This window comes from Musca autumnalis, unplaced genomic scaffold, assembly GCF_047663935.1.
Source record: "Musca autumnalis isolate F117 unplaced genomic scaffold, ASM4766393v1 scaffold_5, whole genome shotgun sequence".
Lineage (NCBI taxonomy): Eukaryota > Metazoa > Arthropoda > Insecta > Diptera > Muscidae > Musca > Musca autumnalis.
Genome location: NW_027412088.1, coordinates 94,978,007 through 95,002,681, shown reverse-complemented (window position 1 = coordinate 95,002,681; position 24,675 = coordinate 94,978,007). Strand labels below are relative to the sequence as shown.

Sequence of the window (24,675 nt, the reverse complement as noted above, 5' to 3'; positions counted from 1 at the left end):
TCGATTGATTCAGTGGAAGAACAATTGTTTTCATTAGGAATAGAGAGGTTTTGATTAATGAAACTGGAGAAGACTTGCCAATTGGCTTTTTTGAAATCTAACAATTTACGTTCAAAGGAATTTTAAAGTTCGCTGATTTTTATAAAGACAGGCAGATGATCGGAACTTAAGTCATTTATAACATTTGCAGGAGACAATGAGTCTGCTATATTTGTAATAAACAAATCTAAAGTAGAGCTTTGACGGTTATATTGTGATGGTATATATGTACTTTCAGGAGGAAAAATAATGTCATAATTGTAGGATATTTGTTTATCATGTAATAAATTTCCATATCAATTAGCCCGCGAGCAACCCCAAGTTTGGTGACGACTATTAAAATCACCACCTAATATATATTTTTCACAACTGGTGAGCTTGTGTAGATCTGACAAAAAGTTAATTTTACGAGTATGGTCCGAAACAACTCTACCTCCAGGAAAATAGCATGAATATATGGCAATGCAACCAATACTTGTATGGACTTTAATTCCTATATTTTCAATACATGAAGTATTAACAATGCTTGTTTGTGAGTGGGATATTGTATTTTTAATTATTATGGCAACACCACCTCCCCTTCTACATTCTCTATCCTTTCTATAAACGACAAAATCCTTATGACTCATGGAAATGTTGGGTTTTAACCAAGTTTCTGACACTAAGCAAATATCTATATTATTATTTAACAAAAACTGAAATAATTCTACACTTTTATTTCGTATGCCTCTTGCATTCCAACTAATGATATTCAATCCATAACTCATTATGATAAAAATTTACATGCAAGGTTAGTAATTACCTCAAATTGATCAAGCTTACTTTTACAATTTCTGAGATTATTAATTAACTCTAATGTTAAATTTTGTAATTCTTTTACAGAAAATAGATCTCCAGAATCTGGTGACTGACTGTTGTTCGCCATAGAAGCACTGTTGTTATTGTTGGAATTCCTCGGTAAACTCCAGTTAGCAGAAGCAGGTGTCCCTTGTATTAAACGATTGGGAAAGTTGTTGTTGTAAGAAAGTCTAGAATTGTACATATTCTGTTGTTTATTGATTGTTGTTGGTTTTCTTAGTTGCTTAATTTTCAAGTATTGGGCTTTGCTTGGACAGTTGTCGTCTGTTGACTTGTGGGGACCCATGCAGTTTGCACATTTTACTTCGTTTGTTTTGCAGTCGACTGTTTTATGACCGCCAGCACAATTAGAACAGAATGTCTTTACTTTGCATCGACTTGAGCCGTGGCCATACATTTGGCAATTGTGACATTAGGTAATGCGTGTTTTATTTGTTTGTTTGGTTTTGTCGCAATTCCTTCATTCTTATTGTTTTACGTTGAAAATATACAACAAAAATAACTAATGTGCCATATTTTGTTTTTTTGTGAACAATTTTGACGTCAGTGCATTTAAGACCTTGGGCGATCAATTTGTTTTTTAAAATCATTGGATCTTGAGTATCCAAACCAAACAGAAGAGCCTTATAAGGTTTTTCATCCTTGGTGGCATGAGTAAAGTACTCGTATTTATTATCTAGAGCCTTAGTCATAGACTCATAATCATCTTTGGAATGGCAATAAAATTTTAAACCTATTGATATTTTTCGAACAGAGTACTTTTTGATATTGTTCAAATCACAAATTTCTCGAATTTCTTCTATTTTACATTTGAGAATTGTTATTGGTGGAATAAACAATTTTGGTTCAGTACTTGGTTGAACTTCTTCAACATCTTCATCATCGATTGTTTGCAGAGGTGCAAAGTAATTGTTGTTGTCTGCACTTTGTGCAGTTGAATTGTTTTTGGGTTTTTTCCCTGGCATGTTTAAAAGATGTGCGTTCACGTCATCGCTTACATACGCTCTTTTAATGTTGATAGTCACTTAAGCACTTTTGTTGTAAGTTGTATTATTTTTTATGGTTTTATGACTGTTATGACAAAGTGTTCAAAGAAAGACGGTATTGAAACACAAGGATCGAAACACATCCGACTACGGTGAGAGTTGATCGCAGATTGATCGTAACAAAATCAGACGAACGAATACGTCAAAAATAAACGAATGGAAAAGACCCATCGATTTTAATTGAAAAATAAAAAAATTGAGTAATAAATGGCACAAAACACACGAAAACTTGAAGGGAATGCAATTTGATTTATTTCCATAGAAGCACACGCGTATATGTACATCCGTTTCTTCATATTATCACAATTATTTTTGGACAAATTTGATTACATTTTTTCTTATTTTTTGTTTGTCATCTGTTTATCGGTATTGCCATCAAGTAACACATTTTACGTGCAGATGCCTATGCAAAATTCACAAAATAAGTATCCTGGAAACCCTGAAATATAAGGGCTTTTATGAAATAGACGCAAGCTTTTAGATAAAAACGAATGTTTCGTAAAATTTTACAAGAACCAAATTTTGAACGTATACGTTTTAGTACGAACGGTTCGTGTGACAGGCAAACATTTTTACAAAAACACGCTGTTAGTACTTTTCGTACCCTTCCAGTTCGAATTTCCAAAAACCCAGCCTTATCTCACCCCTACACACCAACAGCAAACCACACTCAAAATTTCAGGCCTCTAGCTTAAGCCGTTTCGTCTGGGCGATGATCTGTCAGTCACTCACTCATTCATCACCAAGCTCTTTTGTATATATAGATGACGAATTCTATTTTGATTTTCAAAATAGTCAGGCTTAATCCCATAGTCGTTGTTTTAATATTTTATTAAAACAATTTTAATTTATTAGTGGGAAAAATTGGCGATGTTTACCAAGGGGTAAGGTAGGGAAGACTATATTTTCGGATCTCGCCACAGATCCTTGTTTCTTGTTTTTCAACAAGAAGCTTTTTATACCCAAGTGTCAATTGCTCGCTCAAATAGATACGTGTCCAAAGAAACACGCTGATCGAGAATTTCTTTGCAATTTGGAAATTTTGCGAAATCTGTAAAATTTCTGACCAAACTTTGGAAAACCTCTAATATCAGAGTCCTCGGCAAAAATTGTTTAGTGGGTTAATACACTTTGTTACATACATACATATTGATTTTATAGCTAGCTATCTTGGCCAAATTAATTACTTTCATACGTAAATGGGGAGAGGACACAGGGATACAACAAGAAACCATTGCTAAAAAGGGGATTTTTTTCGTATGAACCAAGAACAAAGTAAATAAACAAAATTCTGGAAAATGCCCCTATATAAATCTCAGCGGCGAAGTACATGACGGACAGTTGAAACAAATGAGTTGTGGCGTAAACATCTGTACACAAGAAGCCTTTCCAACAGAATAAAAAAAAAATCAAATAAAAATGGTGCTTAAAACAGCGATACTTGTTTTTCTGCTGATATTCAGTTTTTGCAAAGAAATTCGCATGGAAGAGGTAAACAAATTATTTGAAAATGTTTTTTTTTATTGAAAAATTTAAATTTGAATTTATTGTAGATTTCATCTGTTGTGAAAGCGGAACTCAATGAGACAGTTATAATTTATGATATTCATGGAAAACTAAATGAGCTGGAGGCGAATTTTTTAAATAACCGCAAAGAGTTACAAGAAACACAAACGAATTTAACAAATTGTTTAAATGGCAATCCACAATTAAATGGTCTCTTGGAGAAAATCCATAAATTAGAGATGAGCGTAAGGGAATTGAGGAAAAGTAACAAAAAACCTGATGACATTATCATACAAAGACGTATGGATGGTTCAGAGGATTTCTTCCGTCCCTGGTCGGATTATAAGCATGGATTTGGTAACAGTTCTGCAGAATTTTTCATTGGTTTGGACAAATTAAATAAACTTACCAATTCCCGTCCTTATGAGTTGCTCATTGTCATGGAAGATTGGGACAATGATAGTCGTTATGCAAGATATGATCAATTTATTATTGGCACAGAAGCGGAGAAATATGTACTCAAAGAATTGGGTAAATATAGCGGTTCCGCTGGAGATGCTTTGGGTTATTCATTGGGCCAGAAATTCACTACAAAAGATCAAGATAATGATGTTTGGAATAAAAATTGTGCTGTAGAATTTACCGGTGCCTGGTGGTACAAGGATTGTCACAGAAGGTAAGATTGCCTTGATTATATTTACGGAATCGTAATTAAAGGAATGAATCTTTTTCCAGTAACCTCAATGACCGTTACATCAAAGGTGGCACCACAACTGTCTTTGCCCAGGGTGTTGATTGGGATCCATTCAAGGGTCATTATTATTCTTTGAAATTTGTTGAAATGATATTACGTCCCACATAAAAAGGGAACTAGGGAAAATATTTGGTCTGTACCAGTGCTGCACTATTTATTTACTATTTTTTCGATAACATAAAGGAAATATTGTTATCGTAGTAAAAAGTTGTAGTTGCAGGTTCTGGAACAGAGCAATTGATATATAAAAGCATTTGTATGTACAATGAGCGTCAAAATAATGTTTACACCTCTTAAAATTTTTTGATTGCATATAAATATAACATTTTTAAGTACATATTTAGTGGTAAATTAAAATCCAGAAATTATTAGGCCCTCTCAACGTTCCATGAGGGAATAAATGAAATTTGACGCGTCAAAATAAAGTTTACACTTTTGCCGAACGCACCAATTTTTTTAATTCTTTCACAATTAATGTATATTTTGGCTTTTGAATTTATTTTTATTAAACTTAATTCTTTTGGTACACAATTTTATATATGTAAGGGTTTTTATTATTCTTAGAGCACAATTTCAGTTTTAATTTTGCTGTCCCCACTTCGAGATTGAACGTCAAATAACAGGGATATTATGAGATAATTATATAATAACGAAGTCATTGTACTTAATTTACCCCTTTCCGCACATTTTAATCAAATATTTATGAATTATGAGCAATTTTGTACCTATTTTACAAAACCGGATAAAGGGTTTTGAAAATTGTTGAAAACCAAAGACTGGGTTTTTGAAAAATTGAAAATTTCGGTTAACCGAAAACCGCTTTGTTTTGAAAACCCGGTTTTATGGACACCCTAAGCCAAGTCCCACATAAATAAGATTTGTGCTTAGGGTCGTTGTATTGGTAGTACTTATATTGCAATTTGTTCAGGGTCAACCGCCAAAATTTCTTGACGCTGTTGGTTAAATCATTTCTTAAAACATCTAAATAAACCTCCCTTCAGAGAGAGAGAGAGAAAAAATTCGTCAGACTAACCGGGCAGACTTCGGACCGAAGTGGGTCAGACGCGTCGGAAGAAACTTCCGACATTGAGCAGACGCTTCGAACGTCCGACATTGTGTTTGCTGGGTTACAGGTGGTGTGTTGGGGCTGGGTGAAACCAGATTTTTTCAATTTTGCAATGTGATTCACTGTTGGTGTGTATCTTTGACATAAGGTCGCAGTTTTGGAAATTCAAATTAAAAGGGATTTAAATATTGTGCGGTATTTAGCAAAATCCGAAATTTAATCTGAGATACGGTCGATGTTTTGGATATTCCATCTAAAGGGGTATGAACAGTACTTAAATGAGATTAAATATCAATTAAAATAAATATTAGTATACAAAAATTCAGTTTTAACCATTTCCATATTGACTATTGTTTGTGTATTTTTTTATTTCCTTTCCGCATACGAAGTAGCGGACACATTGCTAGTTCAATATAAATCAATTTATTTATTTTTTGTAATTGTCATTAATTTATCGCCATAAAATATTACCCTTTCTCCTTTTATGTGGGTCGTAAAATCATTTCAACAGATGTTAAAGAATAATAATGTCCCTTGAATATGTACCAATCAATGCCCTGAGCAAATATAGTTGTTTTCCCACCATTGATATAGCGGCCATTAAGGTTACTAGAAACAATTTCATTCTCCATTTAAGTAATTTGATAAAGGTAAAAAACAAAGCAGCTCACCTTCTATGACAGTCGTTGTATCACCAGGCACCGGTAAACTCTACAGCTCAATTTCTATTAACCGATGAATCATTTTCTTGATCTTTTGTACTGAATTTCTGACCCAATGAATAGGTCCAGCTGAACCACTATATTTTCCTAATTGTTTGAGTACATATTTCTCAGCTTCAGTACCAATAATAAATGGGTCATATCTGGCATAGCGGCTATCATTTTCCCAATCTTCCATGACAATGAGCAACTCATAAGGTCGTGAATTGGTAAGTTTATTTAACTTGTCCAAAATTCTCCTGAATTGTTACCAAATCCCTGCTTATAATCCGCCCAAGGACGAAAAAAATCCACTGAACTATCTATACGTCTTTGGACCACAATGTCATCATGTTTTTTTGCTATTTTTCTTCAATTCACTTACACTCTCCTCCAAATTATTGATTTTCTCCAAGAAAACATTTAAATGTGTATTTACATTTAAACAATTTCTTAAATTCGTTTGAGTTTCCAGTAACTCCTTCCGGCTTTTCCAAAAATTCGACTCCAGCTCATTTAGTTGTCCATAAAGATCATAAATTATTTTTGGTTCATTGCGTTCTGCTTTTGCAACCGATGAAATCTATAAAAACAATACTATACTAATATAGGATAACAATTTTTTTAAAAAAATGTAAATTTATATTTACCTCTTCCATGTGAATTTCTTTGCAAAAACTCACAAGTATCCACAGAAAAATATACCCCGCTGATTTAATTGCCATCTCGAAAGTCTTCCAGAACTGACTGTCTGAACTGTCTATACTGTCCGCCTCGTGGCGCTCTGTTGAGCTTTATATTGGAACATCATCTCAATTTTAGTTTATTTATTTACTTATTTTTTTGTTAACGTTTTATAGTTTTATCCCTGTATCACCTCACCCCTTATGAAAGTAATTAAATGGGCCAATATATCAATAAAGTCAAAAGCTATACTACATACATTCGAATGAAGATAAATACACTGTATACACTAGCGATCATCTGAATCGGTTTGAATGTTTTTCTTTTTATATGTAAAGGTATCTTCTGATGTGTTCGTATTGCAGATCCATACTATTTACTTCTTGTCAACATTCCCAAGAAAAAACTTGACGGTGTCGCCATATTTTCGGAAAATATCCCAATTATAATAAAAAATGTACAAAAAAGTGTCCAATTTTTGCGATCATCAGAATAGGTTTGAATCAAATAAAATTGTAAAATTGTACTACCCATGCAAATATTGCGCAGTTTTTTGGTTTAGTTTAGTAAAATGGAATATTCTGATAAATCCTACAACAAATTTGACCCGCTTTATTAGGAACGTGGGTTCAATTCTCAACATAGAAAAGTTAGCAAGAACTCAGATAAAATCAAGAAATAAAAAAACAAAAACGTTTTATAAACTTGCTGTCTGAAAGCAAATACCAAGTGTAGCCATATTATTAGGATCGATCAATTAGAAAGGTCATTAAAAATAGTTGGTATTTTAGTTCAAGTTTCAATTTTTAACTATCCTTGCAGTATTAAGTATTATCATGCTTACAAATCCACCATAGTTGACCACATGTATCATTAATGTTCGAAAATTGGTCTGTAAGAATGTCTCTTCGACGACAATAAAGTAGAAAATTGTAAATCAAATTTAAATCAAAGGGGCATGATATCGCCGACTTTTATAGTCTACGACTACGATTTTTAGATTTTTGATTGCAAAAAATCGATTAACTGAAAGTCGACTTGCCTATCCCTAGGGCAGAGCCGACTTTATGATACCCAACACCACTGTCAATATATATATCAAATACCTCAATTCGACCAAATATATGTATGGGAGCTATGTATATCCAAATCTGAACCGATTTTCACCAAAAGCAATAGCGTTCCTCCTTTGGCTAAAAAATGATATTCCACAATTTTCAGCTGAATAAGGAATACGTATTACAAAGCAATAGTCGACATTTCGATATTTTGATTTTTTGTTGAAACTCAAAAATCGATATTTCGATTTTACTCAGAACTAAAATGCCAACTTTTCGATCATTCGATTTTATTCGCAAAAGGAAATTTTCGTCATAGATCAAATTTGAGTTATGGCGTGATGAATTTGTTGATTTTCACATAAAAATGCTTGAGACAATGGCTTTATATCTCTGTTAGCGTTATTATAAGCTTTGTTCCTCTACTTTTTTAATGGTAAAAGTGGTAAAAGAGGAAATTGTCAAAATTGCTCTCTCATGAACATTTTTACCAGAAAAGTAAAGGAACGGAAAATGGTAGATCTGGTAGCAATGTCAAAAAGAAACATAAAAATCAATTTTCGTCTTTTATTTCACAGTTTTTAATTTAGTTTTGTCAGCGTTCGAATTTTTCTTCTGTTTTTCGTCCATTTTTTCTTCATTGTCAAATAATCGTCAAACAAAAGTCGAAAAATCAGTTCTACCATTTTTTACCTGCAGAAATTTGTCTGGTAGCCTGTGGTAGAAGAGAAAGGCATATGAGCCCTCTCCTCTCACACTCTCTTAAAAATTGCTGCCAGTTTTACCACTGTTTGGGGTTAAGGAACGCTTTACAGGTTAAAAATGGTAGCAAGTGGTAACCTCAGGTAAGTAAAGGAACACAGCTATAATATTTTTTCATTTTTCTTTTCTTGTCGTTATACACTACAGAAATCTAAAAGTCAAAAGATACATTGATATTTGGATTTCGACTGAAAAAAATTTAAAAATAGGTACAATAACTTTCCCAGCAATAATTGCTCAGCAAGTTCCAACAACTTATCTTAGTGAATTTTATTCTCTCAAGCAAGAAAAATTGCTGAAAGTCATCGAACAACATTTTGTAAGAATTTGCAAGAAAGTCAGCTGTTTCCCCAAAATATATTAAATTTTTTTTGTTTCTTTTCATATTTTTAACCAAATGGAAGAGAAACGTAAATTTTAAAATTGCATTTTACTTGTTTAAAGCAGTAATCGTATCCACTACGCTTTAGAATCTAAAAAGTGTGAAATTGTAAAATTTTCTTGGTCAAAAATGTAAACATTTTAAGTTGTTTGCATTGAACAGCTGATTAAAAGTCAGGTGGCCGAACTTACAAATTGTTACGGGACAAATTTTCCCAGCAAAATTTGCAAGTTCTCAGTCACACAACTGTCAAAAGATCTCTCTCAACTCGCTCTTTTTTACTGGACAATTTTGTTATCGAACAGAATTAAGAAAAATTTGCATACATTTTTGGGTTATCGTGCAGACCTAATCAAAACAGAAAATCGATTTTTAGATTTTTTGTGAAGTCAAAGATCGACTTAGATATTTAGACTTTTCGAATCACAATTTCGACGAATCTATTAATCGCACGTCGACTCGCGTATCCTTAAGCTGAACGGAACAATAAATACTACGTTGCGAACGTACGGACAGATGGACATGCATAAATCGACTCAGAAGAATTCTATGTACATATATGTATTCCCAAAAGGAAGTATAGGTCTATTTCGTTTCCTTATGCATGTTACATACAAATGCACAAATACCTAATACCCATTACCACAGTGTGGTGTATGGTATAACAACGTAACAAAGAAAAATTGGCCAAAAGACGTCAGAGAAAATCCTTTCCTTCGATATTCATTGGACATTATTCCGAAATCGTTCACAAATCTGTACGAAGATTTGGAAGACAAAAATTCCCCTTCCGAATTTCCCAAGGATTTTCTTCCGATATCGTTCCGAGATCGATCGGATTTCGTTCCGAAATTATGTCAACCACTTCATACAACTTTCGTTAAGATATCGCTATGATTCCGGATCCATAGCGTCCGAATTTCGTACCGATTTCGTTACGATGTCGGTACAATTGGTTTGCTGGGACCTTACTCTCACTGGAGTAATTTGTAATTATATTGGATATGTCATGAGATCCTCTCTACACATTTGTCGTCTAGCTTTCGTAGAGTACACTTGTCGTGCTCTAAGTTAACGTCTACGAGTTAATACCCTGCAAACAAAAGCTATCGCGGACGTGAGAGAAATTATTCTTTGGAATTTCCGCCTACATTAGTTTTGTCATTTTAAAAATTTGATGTTTTGTTGCCTTACTTGGGAAGCGAACCCGGACCTTCAGAGTGCAAAGCGAGTATGCTTACCATTGCACCACCGTCCCATATAATCGTCAGATAGAAAAATGTTCTATGTTTGTTCAAATGAGGTGAATCATTAAATAAAAGTAAACAATCGCCGTGGAAGTCACACCGAAATGTCGGTATACACGATAAAAGGTAATAACAATAAGGCTATAAAATTTGTTTGTGTAATTCACCAACGATCTTCCTTGGCGTGTCTCCGGAGTGACTTCCTAGGCGAGGGAGTGGGAAACTCACTTCCAAATGCTGACATGGTACTAAAATGCATCTGTCGCCATCACCAGATTACAAGGTAATCGTTATTGTTGTATGAAAAAAAAGAATATCAATAAACGGCAATAATTTATTATATTTAAACTGATACTGCTTTTCTTTTCATGTTTTATTTTATTCTTTTCACATCCATTTTTCAGCATTAGTTACGGCCAACGTAATTGCAAAAAGGTGCGGTAACGAAGAGGGCAGCCATGTTTTACTCTTGTGTTCATCTCAGAATCCACGCTTCTTGTACCATTGTGCTGAACCTGCAGTTTGGTATATACATATTTGCACACATTGCCTTTGCTCAGCCGGTTGTTCTATTATAATACGAAGGGTACATATTTAGGCTCCTCCAGTTATTGCAGTCATTCCAGTAATTTTGCTTGTTTGTCCATTTAGTGGGAAACTGATCGTTGGACCAAGCGTCATATATGAACGGGTATATTATTATGGCTGATACCAATGGGTTTGCTTGGAGGAATGCTGGCGGCATATTATCTTCTGCTGGGGCTTTCTTTCTCTTTAATTTTGTTAAGACGCTAGCAATTTTTTCAATATTTGGATGTTCTATAGATATTCTCTGGTCTACTATTCCTTCTTCATCCATAGTTGAATGTTTTTCTACTTCGTGGGCGTTTTGGTAATTGCTTATTTCTAAAACAATTTCATAGAATTTTTTCAAAACAATTTTTGCTCAAAATGATTTGCGCGGAACCTTTTTTATAATAAAATGAGAAAAAATGTGAAAAAGTCATAACCCTAATGGTTACTCCTATTGAAAAGTTAAAAGACTATTCTTGCAGATAATTTTTAAACCTAAAATTTTTACTTTAGTCGATTTCTGATAGGTCTAACCATTTTTGAGAAAGAAAAAAAAATAAATGAATATGCCTCCTGACCTTGGACTCTTCTTCTTCTTCTTTATTTACTCATCCGTTATTCGGATATTGGTGATCGTACAATAATATAATATTTCAATGATACATATATGATATTAAGTATATATCTATAATTATATGTTGTTACTCAATGATGTTCAGCTCCCCGTTCTTAGCGGCTTGTAAAAGAGTGTATTCATTATTATAGCCAGTCCATGTCTGGATATTTTTGAGCCAGGTTGCTTGTTTTCTACCTCTTCCGCGCTTTCCGTCGATTTTTGCCTTAAGGATTGTTTGTAGAATCTTGTATTTGTTATTTCTAAGTATGTGTCCAAGGTATGAAACTTTCGCTTTTTTATTGTTGAGATTAGCTGTCGGTTCACATTCATCCTTCTAAGTACTTCGTCATTTGATGTTTTTGAAGTCCAGGGAATTTTTAGTACTCGTCGGAATGTCCACATTTCAAAAACTGCCAATTTTCTTTCATCGGACATTTTAAGTGTCCAGACTTCGGAAGCATATAAGAGGACTGACCAAACATAGCACTTGATAAATCTTATTTTTGTTGTCACATTTATGTCGTGACTTGTTAATACTTTTTTGTGTTTAAAAAAGGCATCTCTCGCTATTTCTATTCGGCTGTTAATTTCTTTGGAGTAGTCCCAACGGTCATTTATTAGTACTCCCAGATATTTATATGTGTGTACCCTCTCGATTTCGGTTTCCTTTACAGTAAGCTTCACGTTGCGATGGTCGTTTTTTCTGCTTACGATCATGTATTTTTTTTCATATTAATTTTTAACCAATACTTTTCACTTGTGAGTGCCAATTTTTCTACAAGTTTCTGTAGACCTGATATGCTCTCAGCCAGTAGTGTGGTTTCGTCTGCATATCTTATATTATTCATAATATGTCCATTTATTTTTATTCCAATAATTCCTCCATCTAGCGTTTCTTGAAATATTTCTTCCGAGTACACGTTAAATAGTAATGGGGACAGTATGCATCCCTGTCTAACTCCTTTTGAGATAATAATTTCTTCACTTTGTTCACCATTGACGTTGATTCGTGCTTTTCGGTTCCAATACAAATTTTTAATACATCGTAATTCTTTTCCTTGTACTCCGATAGATGTAAAAATGTCCATTAATTTATCATCAATCGACGAAGCAGATGAAAACATCTTTTTGGGCTTCTCTGCATTTTCTGGACTAAGATTTGTAAACAGAATAGAGCTTCTCGGGTACCCATCCCTTCCTTAAACCCAAACTGCGTTTTTCCCATAGCATATTCGCCCTTGCTATATATTCGTTGATAATTACACTGTGCAACACGAAAATTATTAACCATATTCTGACACCGCAGCGTGATAGAAGACCAAAAAAGAGAGGACACGTGTCTCGCCGTTTTTTCGTATCTCATCAACTTTCGCGGTAATAGACCTCCAAAGGTTTGAGGTTTTGATGTAAAAAGGGTCATTTAGTCAGGACTATATCTTCCAAACCGTTAGGAAACTTGAATTTATCTCAGAGCAAAAGTTGTAGCTCTTGTCTTCAAGAACAAAAATTGTGAGCACATTTAATCCATCAAACTTCATCTGCAAGATCAAAATCGCCATGGTCAAATTTCTTTTAAAAAATTTTTACAAGTTTTGTTATGCACGGTCAGTGCATTGTCTCAATTTGAACAAAAACGGTAAAACCTACAAAAATATCATAAAGGTCAATCTTGTGGAGAATTTTTACAGCTACTACATTTTATTTAGGCCCATTTATATAGGACTCGCGGTTTCCAAGCAAAATTGTGAAAACCTAAAGAACCCCTAAAAATGTGAAATTAAATCGCGATTTATTTGAAAGTCCCTCCGGCGATTTTTTTGTTTCTTGATATTTCTCATCTATCTTTCTCAGAATCTGCAAAAACTTCCCAGGTGTAAGCACCTTCCATTTAAAATTAGTTAAGGCGCACCGTGTATACAGCTATCAAACCGATCAAATTTGAAGCAAACAACCAACTACAAAAATGTACCTCAGATCTCTATAAACATTTTTCTAGAATATACGAACTCTGTATAGATCGGTTTGATAGCTGTATAACAAAACTTGAGAACAACATTTTAAAAGAAATTTGACCATGGCGATTTTGACCTTGCAGATGAAGTTTGAATATATGTGTTCACAATTTTTGTTCTTTAAGACAAGAGCTACAACTTTGCCTCTGCCTAAATTCAAATTTCTAAACGGCTTGGAAGATGTAGTCCTGACTAAAAGACCCTTTTACATCTAAGCCTCAAACCTTTGGAGTTCTATAGCCGCGAAAGTTGATGAGATACGAAAAAACGGCGAGACACGTGTCTTCTCGTTTTTTGTGTTCTATCACACTGTGGAGTCAGAATATGGTTAATAAAACATGACTCAAAAAATCACACATAGTGTTATTTTTAGGAATACTTTCAGTACGTGACTCATTAAACTTATTAATCTGAATTCACAACATCGTTTTGCATTGTTTTTCTTGGGAATGGCTATGAAAGTAGATTTGAGCCAATCTTCTGGATATTGTCCAGTGTCGTATACGTGGTTGAAAAGTGTGATGAGGAGTTTTTTATTGCTGGAATCTATCTTTTAGAGATTGTACGGCGCGTTCTACTTCTAATCTTGTTATTGATGATCCAACTAGATAATTGCTTATATTATTCTCAAGAGGTGCTCGCTGCTCATCCGTGAAAAGTTTTTCTATATAATCTTTCCATATAGTCTTTCTTCCCTCCATATCAAACACTGCTTCATTATTATCATTAAATATAATTGCACTTGCCTTTCTTCCATACGTCCCCGCAGATTCCTTTATCTTTTTATGTAGGTTAAAGTCGTCTAGTATGGACTGTAGAAATTCAATTTCTTGACATTTTCTATTTAGTTGGTAATTTTTTGCTGCGCGGATTGCCGATCTTACTTCTTTGTTTATTTCCTAGTACCTTTCATAATTTTTATTTTTATGTCTACTTCTTTCTTCCCGAAGTTCTCGAATTTCGTCTGTTATCCAGTCTTCAGTTCTTGCCATTGATTGGTTTCTTAGGATGCTTTTAGTTACTGTGTTTATAGTAGTTTTTAGGTTGTTCCACAGTAGATACTGATTGTCTTCCTTGATGTTTTCTAAATCTCCGTTGATTTGCTGTTGCAGTTCGTTTTTTATGGTAGGATTGCTAAGTTTTCCGATATCGATTTGTGGCTGGGATTTTCTTTCCGTATAAGCGCGAGTTTGAGGCGCAGTTTTGAGACCAATAGATTGTGGTCTGTTGGAACATCTGCACCCGGATATGTTGTACACTTGGAAATACAGGAGTTATATCTTTTGTTTATCAATATATAGTCTATTTGATTTCTTACTATATGTCCATGGTTGTCATGCGGTGATTTCCATGTGTATAATCTCCTGAGGTGTAGACGATAAAATGTGTTTATGATCTTCATATTATTTTCTTGGCAGAATTGGATAAGCCTCTTTCGTTTCGGTCTCCAAGACCATATTTCCCAGTGATGCCTTTAACTTCATCGTTACCAACCTTCGCATTAAAACCATCTAGTATAATATTTATTTCATGATTTTTTGTCATTCTTAATAGTTGCACAATGTTGTTATAGAATTCCTCGATGTCATTGGCATTTGCATCGCATATGGGAGCATAAATTTGTACACTCATACATCTTTATACGGCCCCTCTTTTTACGGCATTTCTCTATAACGGCATGTTTAAATTATGGAACACCTTCGCTTTACGGTGCTTTGTGCCTCGTTGTACGGCCAGAAGAAATCGTTAATTTAAGAAGAACATCAGAGAAATGTTAAACAACAGACCCTGGACAATTTTTTTAAAGCTGTTCCATGAAAAACTTGATTTAAATTAAACTTATTACATATTTAACATATTTTCATATTGTTGTTGGCGTGATACCAGTGTAGACGAATCCCAAAAAGAAAAGAAATAAAACAAATGTGGTGTATGTAATTTGTATAGATATAAGTTTTTTCAATTCTTTATTGGTAAGTAATGTGTTTCAAGGAAACAAACTTTACCTTTATGACGTGTGTTGTTAACGAAAGCGAAATAACAAGTGACGTCGCCAATGTGCATAATAGCGCTAACAAGGTCGAGATCAACAACGACGAACGCAGCATTGGAAAGCGCCCCTCTGCATCCGAACTAAGCGAATGTGACTTTTAGGAGAGAGTGTGGGAAAGAATGAATGTTCTCTCCCAGCATCCGAACTAAGCGAATATGGCTCCTAAAAGTAAGGCAGAGAAGATTTCCCCATTGTGCTCGAAGGAGCGGCCAATTAATGTGGTTATAATTGTAATGCTGCGGAAGGGGAGGACAATGTATCGAACATATACAGTGACGTAATCAATGTATCGAACTTATACATTTGCCGCCCACCTTGACGTGCTATCAGCAAGGCAACAGGGTTAGACTAATTCGCAAGCAAAACTTAAAACTATAGTTAGTAATTATGTAGGTGAAGATATAGATACAGTAATTCAGTTTCATTGAGCAGTTTTGGTTTCGATTAATTCATTTTATTGAGTTCAAATTTATTTTATAATTCTGGTTTTGTTTTTACAATTTAGGGGTATACAGCACCCGAAATGACCCAGCCGAACGACGTGTATTGGGCGGTGGGTAACCCAGGTTGAGCCATAATCCGGGACGGGATAATAATTTTGGAGTAAATTTCCGGCCCCAACACCAAAGCCACAGCACGAGATTTAAAGAATTCGGGGTCCGCCAATGGGAGCCCCACAAAAGAATCGGCGATCGATGGTGGTATAGAAAGCGGGGGGGTTCGTCCACAATCCAATTTTGCAACTTGAGCCGTCATATATTGTCGCTGGGTAGAGTCATAACACGACGTGACCATAATGTCGCAATAACGTGCGCCATCCACCGACGAAACTGGCCAATTTAGGTGTGAGACCAAAGTCTCACAAATTCGGCTGACACCCGAACATGGATCGATCAGCGCGCGGACTAGCATGCTGCCGTTTTGGAAACAAATACGGACAACAGCTGTGGGTGCCAGAGTGACTAATCGCGTAATTGGTAGTGGTGGAATGGGTCTCGCAGCAGGAGATTCGACGGAAAGACGAACGACGGTTGTAGGCGGATTAGGACGCTTGTTTGCACGACGACTACGATTAGTAGGTTGGCTCGGGGTGCGTTCACGGGAGTGCAGCAAACTATGATGCGGCTCTCGACAAAAATGACACAATTGAGCCAATGGACATCCCGACGATGTATGGTTGGACTGGAGACAGTTATGACAATACCCATGAGATATCACGAATCGCAACCGTTTATGATGTGACATCTTCTTGAATTTAAAACACTTATATAGAGGATGTGGTAAGGAGCATAAGCGACAGGACATTGGGTTTGGTTGAGATGGCCTAGAATCGACCTTAGTTTGTGTTGATGAAGTTGTTGGCTGAGGAGGAGCTACGCTTTCCGCACCTGACGAACCTGGAGCCCTCCGGTCAGAGGCTGCTACAACCTCGTCAATTTTAGAAATAAGCAACTCCTTCTCAACCTCTCCATCTGACATCATGTCTTCATCCTCTTCTGGCAAGACGACGACTGGGAAGATATCCGCAGATGAAGCCATTCCTATACAAACAAAGATTTATATGACAACGAATGAAAGTGTATAGTTATTCATGGTCGATTACAACTATCTTCGTGACTGGTCGCCGAACAATGCCTTGTTCCGTCCGGAGATCTACAACCCGAACGTGACCATCCGTTCCAGGATGGATTTGAACGACGCGTCCTAGCTTCCACGAAGTAGGGGGTAATTGCTCATGACGGAGCACAACAAGATCGTTAATTTGAAGATCGCGCTGAGGATGTTTCCATTTATATCGTTTGTGTAATTCTACTAAATATTCCTCTTTCCAACGAATGCAAAATTGATGTGTGAGAGCCTTTAGTTTACGATATCGATTGACCAAACTAAGAGGGGAATCGACTAGTACTTCTTCAGGTGGCGAAAGAAGAGGAGCGCCGATGAGAAAATGACCTGGAGTAAGTGCTACGGCATCCGTTTGATTATCATTTATAGGACAAAGGGGTCGGGAATTTAAACAAGCCTCGATGCGAACTAGAACAGTTGAAAGCTCTTCAAACGTATACTTAAACGTTTTTGCATGTCGGCGAAAATGTTTTTTAAAACTTTTGACTGCAGCTTCCCACAGACCTCCCATATGGGGAGCACCCGCTGGGATGAACTGCCAAGAAATCTCTTGAAAACCTAGAGAAGAACAGACTTTTTCCCGACCTTCCTTAATGAATGTTTTGAAGTTACTTTCAATTTCACGAGATGCGCCGACAAAATTAGTCCCATTATCGGAAAACACTGTCTTGGGGCAACCACGACGACCAATAAACCTATAGAAGGCTGCCAGAAAAGACGCAGAAGATAAGTCAGTAGTGGCTTCTAAGTGAACTGCTTTAGTGGAAAAGCAGACGAAGACACATACATAACCTTTGGTGATTCGACACGCTCTACCCGTAAATGACTTCATATCAAAGGGTCCCGCGAAGTCAACTCCTGTAGTGTGAAAAGGGCGAGTGACTACAGTTCGCTCCTGAGGGAGAGCAGCCATGATTTGATTACATGACCGCTTCTTCTCAAGGATACACGTTTTACAACGATTGATGACACACCGAACAAGATTTTTTAGGCGAGGAACCCAATATTCGATACGGAGTATACGGAGCATCATCTGATTTCCACCATGTATGGAAATGGCGTGAACGAATTCTGCAAGCAGGCGGGCAAATCTACAAGAATATGGCAATATTATGGGATGGCGCTCAGTGTATGACAGTGTTGGGGACTTTGCTAAACGGCCATTAAGGCGCATGACACCGTCTTGATCCAAACGAGGGTTGAGGGGAAGAAGGGAACTTTTAGAAGGCAAAGAAGACTGCTCCATTAAACATTTGTACTCTTCAGCATAGTGGACTTTTTGAGCGAGAATAGCTAGACGGAGTTTAACCGCTTTAATCTCGGATGTTTCTAAAGCAATGGAAGTGAATGTTCTACGACTTTGAGAATTTGGGCGACAATTATTGTAGAATCTGAAAACATAAGACAATACTCTCAAAGCTCTTCCAAGTGACGAAAATCTATCCAGAATGTCTTGATAAGAATTGAAGAAGGAGAAATGACTTCTGACTGGACGCATTTCCAAATCAGTATCGATTGACGTGGTGTCATTTATTCTCCATTGCGAGGAATCTAACAATAACCACTCAGGACCATGCCACCAAAGGGAAGAATTAGCTAGGTCTTGAGGTGAAACACCACGACTTCCCAAATCAGCCGGGTTATCTTCGGATCTGACATGATACCATTGACCATTTCCTATATTTTCTTGAATTCGACTAACTCTGTTAGCTACGAAAGTTGTCCAACTAGAAGGGGTTTTACGAAGCCAGGAAAGAACAATAGTGGAATCGGTCCAACAACAAACTCTATTAATAGGGATATGAATCTCATTTACGACGGACTTGAGTAGTTCGGAGGCTAAGGTTGCTCCACACAGCTCAAGACGAGGCAAGGAGACCGATTTTATGGGTGCAACCTTGGTTTTTGATGTTAAAAGATGCACATTAACTTGACCGAGTGGAGACTGAGTGCGCAAATAAACTACCCCCGCATATGCCTTTTCCGAGGCATCAGAAAAGAGGTGTAACTCAGTTAGGCCTTCGGGACAATATTGAACCCATCGAGGGATACTAATTGAATTAACAGACGAGTAATTTGCGATAAAAGACTCCCAAGAGGTTTTTGTATTGGTAGGAAGATAGTCATCCCAATCTATCTTGTCTAACCAAACTTGCTGCATAATGATCTTTGCAACAACAATTACAGGCGAAAGCCAACCTACGGGATCAAAAAGTTTTGCTATACATGACAAGACTTCCCGTTTGGAATATTGAGACCTTTTAGGAAGGGGGTCTACCTCGAAAAAGAATGAATCGGAATGTGCATTCCAGCGAATTCCTAAGGGTTTGGAGCTACTGGATTCTACGAATGAAAGGACCTGGGCATCAACGAGTTCGTTAGGTGAAAAACGAGATAAAATGGACTTGTGATTTGATGTCCACTTCCTCAGTTCAAACTTTGCAGTGGCTAAAGCATCAACAAGCTGATCACGATATGATAATGCAGTGTGAATATCGTGAGCGCCAGCAAGTACGTCGTCTACGTACATACAGTTGCGCAGAATATGCGCGGCGAGAGGAAAATCGGACTGAGTGTCCTGGGCTAACTGAAGAAGAGTACGAATGGCTAGGAAGGGCGCGCAGTTTACACCAAATGTGACCGTTTGCAACTCATAATCTTGGATAGGGTCTGAAGGAGAAGATCTAAACAAAATTCTTTGAAATGGTGAATGTTTGGGATCAACACGAATTTGGCGATACATCTGAGTGATATCGCAATTGAAGACAAATTTGAATAAACGCCATCGCAAAATTAAGAGAACTAAATCTGCTTGAAGAGTTGGCCCAACATGGAGAAGGTCATTTAAGCTAACACCATTTGACGTTTTATTTGAAGCGTTGAACACTACGCGAAGTTTTGTGGTCGGTTTTTCAGGATGGATAACAGGGTGATGTGGAAGGTAGCAAGAGAGAGAATTATAAGGTTGAGGGGGCTGAACTGGACACATATGTCCCAACGACAAGTATTCTTGCAAAACCTGATCATAAACTGTTTTGACTGAAGGCCTTCTAAGAAGCGAATTTTCCGACCGACAAAACTGTTTTAAGACGTTACTACGAGAGTCCCCCAGTTGCAATGTTTGCGGAAACTCGGATTTAAAGGGAAGCGTTACTACGTAACGACCCTCCGAATCTCGCACGGTCGTGGCACGATAATTCTTCTCGCAAAACATGTCCGATGGTGAAGGATGCTTCAATCTGGGTACTTCTTCGAGTTCCCAGAACCGGAGTAGTGTTTTGTCGAGAGATTCTTCCTCAGCTATATCCAACACAGTCGTAAAGACCTGGACTGAGGAAGAAGGCATGGGACCAGTCAGAATCCAGCCGAATATCGTGTTTTGGGCTAACAATGAACCCCCAATGTTGCGTTTCGTCCCTTCCCGCAAAATCTGTGGATACAAATCTGCCCCCAACAATAAATCAACAGGCCTAGAATCGAAAAGATGAGAATCTGCTAAACGAAGATTAGGCAAACAAGAAGTGATGTTTGAACTGAGGGAAAATGACGGAAGGTTACCCGATATTTTACAAAGCACAAACGCACAAGTTTCGACAACTAAAGAGGAATCGAAACGAGAACCTAGGCGAAGCGCACAATTTTTCTTCGAAGTAGCATATGCGGAACCATTAACGCCTGAAACCGTAGCAGCTACGGATTGAGTGGGCAATTTAAGGCGCTTTTGCAGAGATTCGGTAATAAACGAAGTCTCTGAGCCGGGATCGATAAGAGCCCGGGCAGGATACGAAACTCCTAGGTGAATAATGTTAACCATGGCTGTACCCAACAAGACATTTCGATTTTGGGATGCATGGAACGAGTTACTATTCATAACTGTAGGATTAGCGCCAGTGGAAGTGGAAGCGACATTTGCATCTAGTGGTTGAGGATTGGTATGGGTAAGCGAGGGAAGAGATGTCTGTGGTCTAGAGGAAGTAGTTGAAGTGGGCCTATGCAACATAGTATGATGGCGACCTTTGCAAATGTTACAATTGTGGGTACTAGAGCAGTCTTTGACTGAATGTCCCACTGAAAGACAGTTTAAACAACAACCCTGCTTTTTAGCAGTCTCAAATCTCTTTTCAAAGGAAAGTGCTCTAAATTTAGGACAGGTGCGCAGTGAATGGGACTCTTTTTTACAAAGAATACAGAAAGATTTAGATTTGTTGTTGGCCGAAGAAGTAGCTAAGTTAGATTTAACTTTACTTTTCGGCATTGAATTAGAAGAGGAACCTCTCATGTCTCTCAAGCAGGCTAATGTTTGGATTCTTTCTGTTAGAAATTTGTCCAACTCATCCCACGAGGATAAACAAGATTTGTCTCTAATACTCTGTTCCCACAACGTTGCAGTTAATTTAGGCAAACGCTGTTGGCAAATGAAGACTAAAATTGGATCCCAGTGATCCGTGGCTACATCATAGACTGACATAGCAGAAATACAACTATTGATTCCCCGCTGTAGGGTTTTTAAGTTGGAACTTGTCTCAGTTTCGAACACGGGAAGGTCGAATAGCAGCTTAAGATGGTTGTGAACCAGAATGCGTTTATTATCATAAGTGTCTTTTAACGACTTCCAAGCTAAAGCGAAACTCCTATGGGTGAGTGGAAACTTGGCAACGATTTCCCTAGCCTCACCTTTTGTTTTTTGCACCAAGTGACAAAGCCTCTCAATGTCACTTAAACCAGTGTTATTAATAAACATTGCCGAGAAAAGATCCCGGAATGTGGGCCACGATAAAAAGTCACCATGGAAAACCTCAATGTCGCAAGGTGGTAACTTGAGATTATGCATATTATTGGAAACGTATGGTGGTAGACTCCAATTACCAATGGAAATGTCCGAAGGGTTCTGAAAATCTAGATGAACAGGAGTGGACAAATGTGGAGAAATCGAATTATTGATAGACATATTGCCACCATTAGAAGCAGGTGGTTGACTAATGTTAGGCCTATTAGACCCACGAATCGAAGAATTGAGTTGTTGACTATTTTGAGATGGACGGTTTTGCGGAGTACCAATAAGCAATGACGATGGGGAAGCAGGGGGAGACTTTACTGATTTAAGCTCCTCCAGTTTTTCATTTATAGTCGACAAACAAAGGACATAGCTTTCGCAAGTGGCTTGATACTTTGCGTCGGCTGAGGAAATGTCTTCAGAATTCGTACCTTCAACAGACATAAGATGATCCAAATACCTATCATAAGTATCCTTCACTTTCTTCCACAAATCTTGGAGTTCCGTGTTACGAATCTCCAGATTGAAAACATTATGATTTTCAGGTTTAATAAGGTTGAAAACCGCTATAAATTTGACAACATTGTCAGAAGCGCGAATAAATTGGGTTAATGCAGTGACCGACATGATTGGTAGACAGAAGAGACCAAAAAATATCGAGAAAAATTCAAAAAAGTTCAAAAAGTCACGTTTTAACTATATTAGAAAGTCAACTAGAACCGAATGTAGGGTGCACACGGTCAAATTTTGCAGAAAATATCGAGAGGAATATGCACGATGGCTAATACCAACGAAGAACGGAAAAAGAATTACGAAAAATTTCGAAAAAACACAATCTTTTGACAAATTAATGAGAAATTCGTCTTTTACCGACAGTAGGGTGCACTTCACACTATGTGGTAAAAACGAATTAATTCCAAAAAATATTACGAAAAAAATAGAATTGAATTTATAAATAAATATTTATAAATAATTGCAAAAAAATCAATAAAATGTGAATTTAATATATAAATATTATCAATAATGCCGATTGTAGGGTGCTTTATCCGAATAATATCACGAACGATCAATATTGAATCGCGACACGAAATTATATTCGAGAAAAAATAACAAAAAATTTATTAAAAATTTATCAAAAAAAAATATTATTTTTTACACTGGTGCCCAAGGTGCGACAGCCAGCAACGAAAACGAATAAAAGAAAGGAAAACACAAGCAGCGTCGCGTCGGCAGAGCGATCAACGTATGTTAGTCAAACCACACACAAACCAACCAACGACAAGAGAGTTGGAAAAAAAAGAAATAAATTGTTGCTAGCTTGTATGGATGCTGGAATATTTGGGTATTTTTGTTGTTGCGTTTATACGACAAAAACCCAAACGACAAATGAGATTAGAAAATTGTTGGTAGTTTTTAGAATTGCAAATAAAAGGGCACGATGGAGAATAGTAGTGTTGTTATTGTTTTTTCTCACTAGTGGCTGACAAGTTCAACGACAAAGAGAATGTGTGTACGAAAGCCTTTAGGGAGAAAATAAATAAAAAGCACTACCGGCAAATAAATAAATCCAATAAAATGCGAACGAATGCAAATTAGGCAGAAATTAAATTAGAATATTTTAGATTTTTGTAAATAATCATTTAATGTATTAAAATAAAGACCCAATATTGGGAATATTGGTTATTTTAATACGATTATTTAGCAAATGTACGACGATTGGTGGACTGTAAGAAGTTTTCGATGTAATAACACACGCGTTAAGGCAGTTGTAGGGCGACCAGTACGCGACGTAGCGAACAAATTATCAAAAGATCACTTTGTTAAACCCGAAAAAAAATGTAAAAACAACAACACTCGCGGTATGCTCAATATAAAAGAAACTGAACTACGTACCTTTTAATGATGTTGTTTGTGGATGATGGTTTAATGATTTTTGATGTGGTTGTTGGTGAGACGATGCGTACTGATGAGGGGGGATGTTGGTGATGTTGATTGTTCTCCTTTAAAAATAGGGAAAAAAACCAAATTAGCAACAACTTCTTTATGCAGGTTTTTGATCCGGCTCGATTGGACCAAATGTTGGCGTGATACCAGTGTAGACGAATCCCAAAAAGAAAAGAAATAAAACAAATGTGGTGTATGTAATTTGTATAGATATAAGTTTTTTCAATTCTTTATTGGTAAGTAATGTGTTTCAAGGAAACAAACTTTACCTTTATGACGTGTGTTGTTAACGAAAGCGAAATAACAAGTGACGTCGCCAATGTGCATAATAGCGCTAACAAGGTCGAGATCAACAACGACGAACGCAGCATTGGAAAGCGCCCCTCTGCATCCGAACTAAGCGAATGTGACTTTTAGGAGAGAGTGTGGGAAAGAATGAATGTTCTCTCCCAGCATCCGAACTAAGCGAATATGGCTCCTAAAAGTAAGGCAGAGAAGATTTCCCCATTGTGCTCGAAGGAGCGGCCAATTAATGTGGTTATAATTGTAATGCTGCGGAAGGGGAGGACAATGTATCGAACATATACAGTGACGTAATCAATGTATCGAACTTATACACACACTATATGAATTGTTTTGGTTTTTTGTTATTACATACATACCTACTTAATTTTCATGCTTTACTTGTTGTTATTGCTTTACATATTCATTTTTATTAAAACCACGATGTAAAAGGCATATTTTTACTTCCACTGTGAATTCAAACCTTATTTTTACAGTAAATCGGAACCGATCTCTTACTGTTAATATGGATTTGTATGAAATGTATTGCCTCGCTTTACGGCGTTTCGCTTTACGGCCGAGATTTTGGGAACGTGTCTATGCCGTATAAAGCGGAATGAGTGTATTATGTTGATGTTTATTGGTTTTGCCATTATTTTGAGTAGGATGACTCTATCTGGCAGTGGAACATA

At 36.7% G+C, this 24,675-nt stretch overlaps 2 protein-coding genes across 2 annotated transcripts; one reads left to right on the top strand and one right to left on the bottom strand.

Annotated features, from left to right (window-relative positions):
- The first annotated feature begins 3,278 nt into the window (after positions 1-3,278).
- Positions 3,279-4,643, top strand: LOC141404963 (ryncolin-4-like). Its single transcript, XM_073988826.1, has 3 exons — positions 3,279-3,434; positions 3,497-4,125; positions 4,185-4,643. The coding sequence occupies exons 1-3, from the start codon at positions 3,363-3,365 to the stop codon at positions 4,309-4,311; spliced, it is 828 nt and encodes a 275-aa protein (XP_073844927.1). The 5' UTR covers positions 3,279-3,362; the 3' UTR covers positions 4,312-4,643.
- A 10,596-nt stretch (positions 4,644-15,239) lies between these two features.
- On the bottom strand, positions 15,240-24,306 carry LOC141406219 (uncharacterized). The gene is made up of 3 exons (XM_073991419.1): positions 23,971-24,306; positions 23,651-23,757; positions 15,240-16,898 (listed from the first exon to the last, which is right to left on the bottom strand). Exon 3 carries the CDS (start codon positions 16,894-16,896, stop codon positions 15,859-15,861), a length of 1,038 nt encoding a protein of 345 aa, XP_073847520.1. The 5' UTR covers positions 16,897-16,898; positions 23,651-23,757; positions 23,971-24,306; the 3' UTR covers positions 15,240-15,858.
- Positions 24,307-24,675: the final 369 nt, after the last annotated feature.

Excerpts from the sequence above, each read along its gene's own strand:
- LOC141404963 (XM_073988826.1), top strand. The coding sequence starts at position 3,363 with ATGGTGCTTAAAACAGCGATACTTGTTTTTCTGCTGATATTCAGTTTT. Across the intron at positions 3,435-3,496 it reads AAGAAATTCGCATGGAAGAG|ATTTCATCTGTTGTGAAAGC; the intron begins GTAAACAAATTA and ends AATTTATTGTAG. Across the intron at positions 4,126-4,184 it reads TACAAGGATTGTCACAGAAG|TAACCTCAATGACCGTTACA; the intron begins GTAAGATTGCCT and ends ATCTTTTTCCAG.
- LOC141406219 (XM_073991419.1), bottom strand. The coding sequence starts at position 16,896 with ATGGCTTCATCTGCGGATATCTTCCCAGTCGTCGTCTTGCCAGAAGAG.